The sequence below is a fragment of the Microtus oregoni genome, unplaced genomic scaffold, assembly GCF_018167655.1.
Source record: "Microtus oregoni isolate MIOR12 unplaced genomic scaffold, Mior012 000028F_ref0000031, whole genome shotgun sequence".
NCBI lineage: Eukaryota > Metazoa > Chordata > Mammalia > Rodentia > Cricetidae > Microtus > Microtus oregoni.
The window spans coordinates 1,533,822-1,547,832 of NW_024543087.1; the positions used below are offsets into that span (position 1 = coordinate 1,533,822).

General features: G+C 39.7%; 1 protein-coding gene across 1 annotated transcript in view; it reads right to left on the bottom strand.

The window, feature by feature from the left end:
- Topaz1 (testis and ovary specific PAZ domain containing 1) overlaps positions 1 to 14,011 on the bottom strand; it is a 78,332-nt gene that overhangs the window by 21,637 nt on the left and 42,684 nt on the right. The window contains exons 13-17 of the mRNA XM_041677559.1: positions 11,508 to 11,574; positions 10,304 to 10,478; positions 9,201 to 9,301; positions 1,092 to 1,257; positions 491 to 655 (exon numbers count right to left, since the gene is read on the bottom strand). Coding sequence (XP_041533493.1) covers positions 491 to 655; positions 1,092 to 1,257; positions 9,201 to 9,301; positions 10,304 to 10,478; positions 11,508 to 11,574 — 674 coding nt within the window. The remainder of the gene's footprint in view (positions 1 to 490; positions 656 to 1,091; positions 1,258 to 9,200; positions 9,302 to 10,303; positions 10,479 to 11,507; positions 11,575 to 14,011) is intronic.

Here is a 14,011-nt window from a genome sequence, read left to right on the forward strand (position 1 = left end):
TAAGATACCGGCCCATTTTGGGCGTGATCTTAAGTACTTTAGATGCAGACAAAGTGTGTGCAGCCCTCTTGGCTGCTGGATTCTGTTCCAGTTTCCAGTGCACACAGATGACTGAAGATTGTTACTCTTTCTGTGAGTGTATCCCCAAATAAATAAACCTTTGTTATACTCCATTCCAGGCTATTATGGAACTCTTCTGTAAGTCAACAGCTCCTTACTAGCTGCTAAGCACCAGACTGGCAAACAATGAAGGTTGTGCTGGAGAGATGGCTCAGCAGTTAAGAGGACCTGGGTTCAGCTTCCAGCACCACATCATGCTGCTCACAAACTGACTGTGACCTAAGTTCTGGCAGATCCAATGCACTCTTCCAGCCTTTGTAGGCACCAGACATGTATGTGATACACACATACATATGTAGGCACTCACACATAAAATAAACATAAATAAATCTTTTTTTGAGATAATAAAAGTAGACTTTAAAAAACATACCTTGAGAATTCTGAAAGCCTGGTAGATTCCGCAAAACCTCAAAGGTCTGTCTGTAAAGGTTCTTGCCCAGGATCTCATGTGCAATGGTGCAGAGCAAATTGTGGCGATTAAGCACATCCATTCTGTCACAAGGCCACACTGGTGTGCTGATTATCCATTCCGACTCTCCCAAAGGAAACACAGACACACTGTGAAAACAACCCTTCACCACAGGGACTGTGAAGCCATGGTCATGATTTACCACAGTGGCTGGACCTGCCTTCTGAAGCTGCACTAGCTGGGTTTAATTTGGTATGTTCTAGTTCAAATGATTAACATATCTGATTATATTTTTTAATCTATAGATGGAACTGTAATAATTTCAGGACTCAGGGCTTCTAAAACAACTAGGTTACATCAAGAACAAACTTTTGTCAACCAAGGCTGAGTAAAAGCCACTTTCTTCTATCACTTTGTACCACAGTGACTCTTCCTCTCCACATATTCACTGAAGTTCAGACCAAGCTATCACCTCTAGTTTGGTATCAACTTAAGGTAATTACACAGAAAATGTTTACAAAGAGAGTAAGTGCTCATTATGCATTCATATATCAGAACTTACCCCTTAGTACCCAAATGGCACCATCTAGGCTCCCACTTTTGATAAAAATTTCCACCGCAACATTCACAATTTGACATCGTGGTGCTACTTTCTCAGGTCCTGTGAGTCCTTTTAAACTTGTAAAATGTATTTTTAGCTCATACAGTGTATCTAAGACCTTCCTTCCCTGGAATGAAAATTAACAACACTCAGTATCATTGACTTACAGTATCCGAGGGACAGGAAGGCAGTACCGATATACAGAAGGCAGTTACCAAGTCAAGTATTATGTTAGACTGACAGCTGTCAAATTGCAATGAACATTTGCCTAAACTTTTCCTGTTTGGTCACAAAGGCAGAAAGAAGCATCTCCTCCCTGAACAAGCTCGCACCTTCTCCTTCTACTGATTATATGCACTAAGTGTCTTCCTTAGGATTGTGGACCTGGGCACGTGACTCATGCATGTAATCCCAGCACTTAGGAAGTTGAGGCAAGAAATATTTTAAGGCTAGTTTGGGTTTTATAGCAAGATGCCATTTCAACAAAAACAAAACAAAACAAAAATTTCATTGTTTGGCCAAGGGTTCCATTTGTTACTATGAAAAAATTATTGCATTTTACTTCTTTTACAGTTTACCAATCTAAAATCTAAGAGAGTAGATGAAAATGAAGATAATTTGTCACCAAATTAGATGGAATGCTAGTGACGAGAAGCCAAAATTGTTAGCTGGAAAGTTATTTTTTTATTTCAGTAAATGAATTATATGACAGATTCTACATGAAGACTGTCTCTGATTTAGAGAATTTGGGTAAGCGTTATTATCTTAAACAAGGAGCCAGTCTACTTTCCTTCTCAGCAGCTAAACAAGAAATACTCCCCTGCCACCCCAAGACAGGGTTTCTTTGTGTAAAATTCTAGCTGTCCTGAAATTCACTTTGTAGACCAGGCTGGCCTTGAACTCACAGAGATCCGCCTGCCGGCTGGGATTAAAGGTGCGCACCACCATTACCAGCCAATAAATACTTTTAAAAAGGCTCACTTCATTTTAAGTTATCTTTGTGTACAGCTAGCTGTCTGAGGAAGCCAGGAGAGGTGTCAGGACCCCTGGAGCTGGAGTCACAGGAAGTAGTGACCTACCCGATTTGGATGCTAGGCACTGAACTTGGGTCTTCTGCAAGAGCCACTGTTCTCAACCACTGAACTATCTCTTCAGTGCCCTAACAGTAAATACTTTAGTCTTTGAAGGCTGCATTTGGTGGCTGAAATTCTTTTGGCTATTGTCATTCATAGCTATTGTCATTCATGGCTATTGTCATTCATAGCTCTTTAAAAATGTAAAAACAAACAAACAAATAAACAAAAACAAACAGCTGGAGAGATGGCTTAGAGGTTGAGAGCACTGGCTGCTCTTACAGAAGACCTGTTCAGTTCCCAGCACCTACATGTTGACTCATAATCACCTATAACTCCAGTTCCAAGGGTCTGGTGTCCTCTTTTAGACTCCATAGCACCAGGTATGCACATGGTATACACACATACACTCAAGCAAAATACTTACACACATTTTTAAAATTGCACAAGAAAAGGTGTGAGAGGTTTAACTCAATGGCAAAGTGCTTGCTTTCCATGTGTGAAGCCCCAGTTTGTCCCCAGATCTCTATATAAAAGGAAAGGCTGGAAAGATGGCTTAACTGGTAAATGCTTACCATGTAGCACAGACCTTGAGCTTTGATTCCCAGCACCCATGTAAAAGCTGGGTAAGGTAGTACAAATTTAGAACCCTAGTGCAATAATAAAGCCAACACAAGCCGAGAAAATTATAGAAACAGAAATCATGAGAAAATGATCAGGAACCACAAACACAATCATGAACAGCAGAATACAAGAGATGGAAGAGAGAACTCAAACACTGAAGATACAATAGAGGAAATAGACTCATCATTAAATCTAAGAAAAGCTTAACCCAAAATATGCAGGAAATATGGGACACCATAAAAAGGTCAAATCTTAGTATAATAGGTATAGAAGGAAAGAAGTTCAACTCAAAGGCACAGAAAATTTAATTAACAAAACCATAGAAGAAAACTTAAGGAAAAGATACAAGAAGCTTACAGAACAACAAATAGACTAGATTAAAAAAAAGTCCCCTTGACACATAATAATCAAAACACTAAACATACAGAGTAAAGAAAGAACAGTAAGAGCTGCAAAGGAAAAAGGCCAAATAACATATAAAGGTAGACCTAAGAGAATTATACCTGACTTTCCATTGGAGACAATGAAAGCCAGAAGGTCCTGGTCAGGGAACATTAAGAGACCATAGATGTCAGCCCAGACTACTATACCTAGCGAAGCTTTCAATCTCCATAAAAGGACAAAACAAGATATTCCATGACAAAACCAGATTTAATAAATACCTAGCCACAAATGCAGCCCTACAAAAAATACTAGAAGGACAACTCCAAACCAAGGAAGTTGGCTACATCAACAAAAACACAGACAATTGATGGGCTCATAGCAGCAAATCCCAAAGAAGGGAAAAATGCACAGATTAACCTCACCAACAAAGAAAACTAAATTAACAGGAGATAGCAATCACTGGTCATTAATATCCCTTAATGTAAATGGCCTCAACTCACCTATAAAAAGACACAGGCTAACAGTTTGGATATGAAAAAAGAACCCATCCTTCTGCATACAAGAAACACATCTCGACCTCAAAGACAGACATAGTCTCAGAGTAAAGGGTTGGGAAAAATATACCAATCAAATGGACCTAAGAAACAAGTGGATGTAGTTATCCTAATATCTAACAAAATAGACTTCAAATTAAAATCAATCAAAAGAGACAAAGGAGGACATTTTATATTAGTCACAGGAAAAATCCATCAAGAGGAAATCTCAATACTGAACATCTATGCCCCAAATACAAGGGTACCATATGTAAAAGAAACACTTGTAATGCTTAAATCATACATTAAACCCCACACACTAATAGTGGGAGACTTAAACACTCCACTCTCACCATTGGACAGGTCAGTCAGACAAAAAATGAACAGAGAAATAAGGGAACAGATGCTATGACTCAAATGGACTTAACAGACAGAAAAGAATATACCTTCTTCTCAGCACCTCATGGAACCTTCTCAAAAATTGATCACATAGTCAGTAACAACCTCAACAGATACAAAAAAATTGGAATAACCCCATGTATCTTTTCAGATCATCATGGCTTAAAAGTAGAATTCAACAGCAATACTAATTCCAGAAAGCCGACAAACACACGGAAATTAAACAATGCTCACCTGAATCATCAATGGGTCAAAGAAGAAATAAAGGGAGAAATTAAAGACTTCCTAAAATTCAATGAAAATACCCACATAACATACCCAGAATTTTGCTGGGATTTTGATGGGCATTGTGTTGAATCTGTCAAAATTGGAAACTTAAAGGAAATGGACAACTATCTGGATAAATACCACTTACCAAAATTAAATCAAGGCCCACGTTGGGCACCACTGATAAGCAAATTAAAAGACCTATAAATGCTGAAGAAATACAAACAGTCATCAAAAGTTTCCCAAACCAAAAAAGGCCAAGACCAGATGATTTCATCTCAGAATTCTACAAGACTTTCAAAAAAGAACTAATACTAATACTCCTCAAATTATTCCACACAATAGAAACAGAAGGAACAATGCCAAACTCTTCTTATGAGGCTACAATTACCCTGATATTGAAACCACAGAAGGACATTACTAAGAAAGAGAATTACAGACCAATCTCTCTCATGAACATTGATGCAAAAATACTAAATAAAATACTATACTGGCAAATCGAATCCAAGAACACATCAGAACCATCATCCACCATGGTCAAGTGAGTTTCCTCCTAGGGATGCAGGGATGGTTCAACATATGAAAATCTGTCAACGTAATCCACCATATAAACAAACTGAAAAATAAAAACCTCACGATCATCTCATTACATGCTGAAAAAGTTTTTCACAAAATACAACATCCCTTCATGATAAAGGTCTTGGAGAAAACAGGGATACAAGGAACATACCTAAACATAATAAAGGCAATATACAGCAAGCCAACAGTGAATATCAAACTAAATGGAGAGAAACTCCCAGTGATCCACTGAATACAGGAACAAGACAAGGTTGTCCACTCTTTTCATATCTATTCAATATATTCTTGAGGTCCTAGCTAGAGCACTAAGACACCAAAAGGAGATCAAGGGAATACAAATCAGAAAAGGAGAAGTCAAACTCTCACTATTTGCTGATGATATGATACTTTACATAAGCAACCCTAAAAATTCTAGCAAGGAACTTTTACAACACAAACACTTTCAGTAATGTAGCAGGATACAAGATTAACTAAAAAAAAAAAATCAGTAGCCCTCCTGTACACAGATGATAAATGGGCCGAGAAAGAAATCAGAGAAACATCACCCTTCACAATAGCCACGAATAGCATAAAATATCTTGGAGTAACTCTGACCAAACAAGTGGAAGAATTGTATGACAAGAACTTTAAATCTTTGAAGAAAGTAATTGAAGAAGACACCAGAAAGTAGAAAGATCTCCCATGCTCTTGGGTAGACAGAATTAACGTAGTAAAAATGGCAACCTTAACAACAATCTACAGATTCAATGCAATGCCCATCAAAATTCTCACAGACCTCAAAAGAACGGTACTCAACTTCATATGGAAAAGCAAAAAACCCAAGATAGCCAAAACAATCCTATAATGATCAGGTGAGCAGGCCTGCTTTTCATCCCACCTGCCTCCTGGTAACCTAGCTAGCTTTACCTGAAATAATTACACGGAAACTGTATTCATTTAAACAATGCCTGGCCCATTAGTTCCAGCCTCTTATTGGCTAATTCTCACATCTTGCTTTAACCCATATTTAGTAATCTGTGTAGCACCACAAGGTGGTGGCTTACTGGGAAAGATCCTAACCTGTGTCCATCTAGGGTCAGAGAATCATGGCGACTGACTCACTTTCCTTCTTCCCAGCCTTCTGTTCTGTCTACTCCGCCTACCTATGTTCTGACCTATCAGTCCAAGCAGTTTCTTTATTAATTAACCAATGAAAGCAACACATAGAAAGAAGACCCACCTACATCACAATCCTGTACAATAAAAAGAACTTCTGGAGGCATCACAATCCCTGACTTCAAACTCTACTGCAGAGCTATAGTATTGAAAACAGCCTGGTATTGGCATAAAAACTGACAGGAAGACCAAAGGAACCAAATTAAAGACCAAATATTAATCCACATACCTTTGAACACCTGATGTTTGACAAAGAAGCAAAAATTATAAAATGGAAAAAAGAAAGCATATTCTGGCATAACTGGATATCAACATGTGGAAGAATGAAAATAGACTCATATCTATCACCATGCACAAAACTCAAGTCCAAATGGATCAAAGACTTCAACATAAAGCCAGCCACACTGAACCATACAGAAGAGAAAGTTGGAAGTACACTTGAACACATTGGCACAGGAGACCACTTCGCAAATATATTCCCAGCAGCACAGACACTGAGAGAAACAATTAATAAAGGGGACCTCCTGAAACTGAAAAGCTTCTGTAAAGCAAATGACATGGTCAACAAGACAGAACGACAACCTATAGAATGGGAAAAGATCTTCACTAACCCTACATCAGACAGAGGGCTGATTTCTAAAATATACAAAGAACTCAAGAAACTGGTCATCAAAAGAACACATAATCCAATAAAAAAAATGGAGTATAGACATAAACAGAGAACTCTCAACAGATGAATCTAAAATGGCTGAATGATACTTAAGGAAACGCTCAGCATCCTTAGTCATCAGAGAAATGCAAATCCAAACAACTCTGAGATTTCATCTTATACCTGTAAGAATGGCCAAGATCAAAAACACCGATGACAACTTATGCTGGAGAGGTTGTGGGGAAAAGGGAACACTTCTGCATTGCTGGTGGGAATGCAAGCTGGTACAGCCCCTTTGGATGTCAGTGTGGCGTTTTTCAGAAAATTAGGAACCAACCTTCCTCAAGACCCAGCAATACCACTTTTGGGTATATATCCAAAGGATGCTCAATCGTGCCACAAGGACATGTGCTCAGCCATGTTCATAGCAGCATTGTTTGTCATAGCCAGAACCTGGAAACAACCTAAATGACTCTTGACCAAAGAATGGATAAGGAAAATGTGGTATATTTACACAATGGAGTACTACACAGTCGAAAAAAATATAATGACATCTTGAATTTTGCAGGCAAATTGATGGAGCTAGAAAACATTATTTTGAGTGAGGTAACCCAGATCCAAAAGACAATTTCATATGTAGTCACCCACAAGTGGTTTTTAATCATAAAGTTAAGAAAACCAGCCCACAAATCTCAATTCCAGAGAACCTTGACAACAATGAGGACCCTAAGGTAGATGATCATGAGCATCTTGGGTTCATCTTCAGAAAGGTTGTTTTAAGGTTGAGCATGTGGGTACATGCCTTTTCCCCAGCCCTCAGAAGGCAGAGGCAGGAAAATCTCGAGTTCAAGACTAGCCTGGTCTACACACCAAATTCCAGGACAGTCAGGACCACAAAGGTAGACTATGTGAAGTGGAAACAGACAAGATCTTCTGAGGAAATTGGGAACATGGGGACCTTAGGAGAGGGTTGAAGGTAGGAGGGGACAGGCAGGGAGTGAAGCAGAGAAAAATGTAGAGCTCAATAAAAATCAATAAAAAACATAGAAAAATTCACCAAGGTTTAAGGACCTAAGATATAAGAACCAAATATATCAGAATAGTCTAAAGTTTTAGCTAAATCTGCACTTGTAAAAGAGAGGCTTTTGCTCCAGTGTGCAGGCACTCATCATGTCCAAACCTCCCAGCAGACTCTGCAGCAGAGAGGGACCCATCCTGCCACACAGTGAGCATTAATCTGGAAATCTACAGACTTTCTGTTCAACCAGCCTAGGTGCAAAATTTCATTTTAGTCCATGAATGTCGTCTACATACAAGTGAACCTTACTTAAATGTTATTGCACAGACATTTAATTCTGAAATGACCAGAGTAACAAAAGCTAAGCTTTAACAGTTGACAGTGATCATACTTAATTGCTGTTTTTTTGTTAATTCCATCCCCAGTTCTTCCCTTGACATTGAATTTTCATGATCTCCATTTGTATTTCAGTGAGTCTACAATTCAATTTATCACTTCAGGCAAATCTAAAGTGTGTAAATACAGTGTAGTTCTGAGGGCTGATGAGATCGCTCTGTGCGTAAAGGCTCTGCCCACAAGCCCGAGGACCTGAGTTCAATCCCTGGGATTACATGATGGAAGGAGGAGAACCAATTTCTGTAAGCTGTCCTCTGATTGCAAATGCATGCCATAGTATACATATATGTACACATCAATGCACACACACGCACATAGGCATAAATAAGTGAAATAATACAGAACAGCATGATCTTGCGTCATCAGACCACCTGCTTATTGGACTTAATTAAGAAAGTTAGACATGGGTAGCACAGGATGTCTCAGAGTATTCAAGGCAGCGATTTGTAAGTTTTAATGATCATGAACATCTTGGGTTCATCTTCAGAAAGGTTGTTTTAAGGTTGAGCATGTGGGTACATGCCTTTTCCCCAGCCCTCAGAAGGCAGAGGCAGGAAAATCTCGAGTTCAAGACTAGCCTGGTCTACACACCAAATTCCAGGACAGTCAGGACCACAAAGGTAGACTATGTCTCAATAAATGAATAAATGAACAAATAAATAAATAAATAGAAAAGAATTCTTTGAGCTCCCTCAAGATTATGAAGACAACTACGGAGTCATCAAAGTAAATTATGAATTGCAAACTTTTAAATAAATATATTCTAGCACAGTCTCCGATGTACTGTCTATAATTATATTTCAAAAAAGCAGTTGGTGTTCCATCACCCCCTTTCACCATTTGGAAACAAATGTGGAAACTAGAAATTTAGTAAGTAGTCTAGGTTCCATTCTCTTGTGCCTGAAGTGATTCTTAGAAAATTTCTAATTTGAAGGATTCTATTCCTAATCTTCAAACTAAGATTCTCTGCACCAAATAAAACCAACAAAATACCTTGGACCACAGCAGCAGTCTGTGATAGAAGTACACAGCACTTATCCCGATCCTTCCCAGCAAAGTCTTATCCACCTCACTGAACTGTGGATCTTTGCTAACTGAAACATAAAGCAGACATCGAAAGAAATGAGACAGTCACTTAAAATGACTCAGAATGACTGAAATCACTTCAAAGATCTAGTGCTGGCAAACTGTCCCACAAGCTAAGTCTAGCCCTAAAGATAATAGAGGGATTTTGTTATTATTGTTTTGTCTTTTGAGACAGAGTCTCCAGAGCCCTAACTGTCCTGAAACTCAATACGTAGACTAGGCTAGCACTGAAGTCAACAGAGATCCTCTTACGTCTGCCTCCTGAGTGCTGAAATTAAAGGTGTGTGCCAACACATCTAGCCCAATAGTGAATTTACTTTGAAAGAATTTTTTAAAAATTGAAACTGTATGGGTTGTATGTACAGCCTAGGATAGTTATTTTGTCATCCTGATAGAGTCCACGGTAGCAGCACCAACAACATCTCAAGTCACGTGTGGTTGCTTACTTCTGTAACCCTAGCACTTGGGAGGCAGGGCAGAGCGCGCAGATGTAAGGCCAGTTCAGGCTCCATAGTGAGGCGTCACCTCAAGAGAATGTATTTTTAAATGCCATACAGTATTTTTTTGATTTGTAGATACTAGAAACATCACTGGTATCAAAAATTTGGGTGAGCCGGGCGGTGGTGGTGCACACCTTTAATCCCAGCACTCGGGAGGCAGAGGCAGGCGGATCTCTGTGAGTTCGAGACCAGCCTGGTCTACAAGAGCTAGTTCCAGGACAGGCTCCAAAACCACAGAGAAACCCTGTCTTGAAAAAAAAAATTGGGTGCTCCCATATCACTTGCAATAATTTTATTAACCTAAATAAAAATACATTAATGTTTTATGAAATCTTTGATACTAAAAACCAGCTCTTGCCCTTGTGATTATGATGTACATTAACAGGTAGATGGGAAAATCGACAGATTTCAGCCTGTCTGGGACATGCAGCATACTAAGCCTTTGCCTGAGGAAAGCATTACACTCCAGTTAAGAATCATGCAGTCCTCCAAACAAAAGTGATATTTTACCTGTTTCAGCAAATTCACAAAAAGGAACACCTGGCCTTTCTTCTTCATAATCTCTTGTGAGCGTTTCAGCAATACAAGTACAGAATCGCTGGAAGTCTGCAAATTCTTCACAGCCCATTTTTATGCTAATGTACAGGTTTCCCAATTTGGTCCAGTCACCTTTTTCTTTACAAGTCTATTGAAATTATTAAAAATGGTAGGAAGGGAGGGAGGAAAAGAGGGAGGGTAAGAGGAAGAGGGGAAAAAGTAAAAACTGTATCATCTCTGCAAGCACATGCTCTCAGATAGGCATCTGGAGGCATACAGAAATCTGTGTGACTCAGTCTGGAAACTGAAAACTGACACTCAAGTTCTCTGCTCTCCTGAACTGCAGGCAGCACTGAACATGCTATAACTATCCAGTGGCTCAAATGCTCCAGGACTCAACAGGACAGAACCACATCAGAAGCACAGTCATCAAGGTGCACAGGCATCTCTGTAGCAACCCATTGCTTCCTTTACTGCCTCTAGAGGGAGCACATTTTTACCATTGCTTGGCCATTTAAAATTTGGGGCCCACAAAGGAAATTTCAGTAAACTCACTCTCCTATGTTCTGTTAAAACTAAGAAAAACTTTCTGTGGCAGTGCAAAGGTTGTTCCAAGGTTACATCATGCTGACCAAGACTATGTCAACAATGAGAGGGCCATCTTTAAGGCCTCCTTTGTTACTCTATTTCATTTTTAATTATATGTATATGTACACAAGTCTGTGTGGGTATGCACATATGCATGCTGGTGCCCCTGGAGGCCAGGAGAGAGCCTAGCTCTCATCTGCTCAGACCACAGTCACCCACACTGCACTACAGCTACGCATCTGCCCAGCACTAGATGACAGACTACGCTTCAGACTGATACAAGTCAACTTTGCAATGGAAGTTACCATCACAATTAATTTAAATTAGTTCACAACCCTATTTACTGTGTGTGTATGGGGAGGGACTCAGGGCCCTGTACACACAGGCAAATGATATCCTGCCCAGCTGCATCTTCAGCCCACAGCCCTAGAAATCCAGATGTTTGCTTTTCAAAATAGTAATCTTTAAAAATATAACTACTCGACTTCTCTCGTAGTATTTTCTCTAACATGATGAAGCATTTCCTAATCATTCAAACATTTTGTTCCTGGCTTGAGCCCAGCAATGTCTCTGAAGTTGAACGTCATACCTCCACTTCACTCAAGGCTGAGTCCAAGTCACACTTCCAGTTCTTCGTCAGCTGCCTCACTTGTAACCTTCAGTGACAGAAGAGAGTTGGTTATGTTTATTTCATCCCTAATGACCAATGCTTCTGTCTGTTCTAGAGCTTAAACACACATAAGACCTGAGAAAACCCAATGCACAGAAGATACCTTAAAAATTATTGACAGAAGCTGGGCGGTGGTGGCACACGCCATTAATCCCAGCACTCGGGAAGCAGAGGCAGGCGGATCTCTGTGAGTTCGAGGCCAGCCTGGTCTACAAGAGCTAGTTCCAGGACAGGAACCAAAAAAGCTACGGAGAAACTCTGTCTTGAAAATCAAAAAAAAAAAAAATTATTGACAGGTGAATTCTTCAAAAAAAAAAAAACCGCCATTTGCTGTGTAGTGGTGGAATGTGTCTTTAATTCCAGTGCTTGGGAAGCAGAGGCAGGCAGATTTCAAGGCCAGCCTGGCCTTGAAAGCAAATTTCAGGACAGCCATGACTATAGAGAGAAACCCTGTCTTGGAAAAACAAAAATATAAAACCCCAAAAAACAACCAAGAAAACCCCACAAACACAAACAACAACAAAATCCATTTATTGATTTATTTTGTACGCTTATGCCTGTGGGTATATATGTGGACATGCCCATGCCACAGCACACACATGGCGGTCAGAAGACAACTTTCCCAACAGTCAGTTTTCCCTTCTGTTGTGCGTTCTGGATATTGAACTTGGTGGCAAGCCTTTAGCTGCTGGGCCAACCTGCTGGTCCCAGCTCCTGAGGTGGCTTCAGCCCTCTAAGCAATACAGTATCTAAGTAATATCAGCCTACTGGTAGTACAGACATGCGTCACCATGTCCAGCTAGAATGAATTAGTTTTTTCTATCTAAAAATATCACAGCTTAGAACTAAATTTAACCAATAAATGGATTTAAGGAGAATTGTCTTTGAGTCTCTCATTCATAAAAATATTTTTTTTACTTAATTTCTTTCGACATCCATGGCTTCCAGTATACAAATCGAGTATGTTCTGTAGTATTAGATTTTGGTCCCTACGTTCAGTGGTGTTATGCAGGAGCATGGCTGATCTGTGGGCTGGTCTTTAGTCATCGGAGCTGTTTTTGGGAGGTTCTTTGTCACACAGGCTTGTGTCCATGTCACTTACAAGTACAGGTTATTATTTTACTTCCAATCTGTACACCTTTTATTTTCACTTCTTATCGCCCTGGCTAGAGGGTGTGGGCAAATGATCTTGACGGAAGTGTGGGCAGAGTTCTGCGTTGTTTTCAGTCTTATTCAAGTATGTCTGCTGGTTTGTTACAACTCTCTTTACCAAGTTAAAGGATTTGTCTTTACTCCTAATGTGTCGAGGGTTTTTACATTTAATCTCATGAAAGGTACTGGTCTAAAATTTTTATGTGTTTTTATGTTTTGCCTACATGTAAGTGTACACGTGAGTGTCTGACACCACTGGAGGCCAGAGAGGGAATCAGATCCCTTAGAACTTGGTTACAGATGGCTGTGAGGTGCTGTGTGGGTGGTGGGAATCCACCTGGGTCCTTTGGAAGAACTGCTTCAGATCAACAGTCTGTTTCTCTGTCTTTTGAAGACAGGGTCTCATGTAACCCAGGCTGACCTCAAACTTGCTATATAAACGACGCTATACTGGTTTGAATTTCTGATCCTCCTGCCTCTGATTCCCAAGTGCCAGGATATAGGTATTGGGACACCACACCTGGCAGCTTTTGATTTCTTGTAGCCACTGCGGTTTTTAATTTTTATTTTTTGAGACAGGGTCTCACTATGTAGCTTTGGCTGTTCTGAAACTCATTATACAAGTCAGACTGGCCTCAAACTCATGGAGATCCACCAGCCTCTGCTTCCCGAGTGATGTCATTAAAGATATGTTTCACCATGATGGCCCACTTTATTTTTTGTATATGGATAATACCTGTCTCAAAAAATCTTGATAGACTGAGCATGGTGGCACATCCACCAATTGGGAGATAGAGGCAGGAGGATTATGAATTCAAATCTAGCGCCGGCTATAGTGAGACCACCTGGGTGCAAACAAAAACATATAAACCACAAAAAGAAAAAAATACAGGCCAATAAATAGTATTCTCTCCTTTTCTATTTTCTGGAATTATGTGTAAATCCCCTCAGCCTCCTCTTTTAAAAATGAGTATAATGAGTATACTTCTCAAGAAAAGCTATCTGGCCCTTGGGATGCCTTTTTTAGAAGTTTTAAAATTGTGGACTACATTTTTCTTGGAATTTATACAACTATTTAGATCTAGAAATCAATCAATTTCATCTTCATTGCTGAGTTCATATACCACGGATATTCGCAGCAACCTTTTCAGTGGTGGGAGGATCTGCACTTATCTCATTTCTGATATTTACAATTTGTGTCTATGCCTTTTTCTTTTAAAGAAACAACTGTGGGGGACAGGGGGTGGGGTAACCTCAGGTGTCACTCCTCA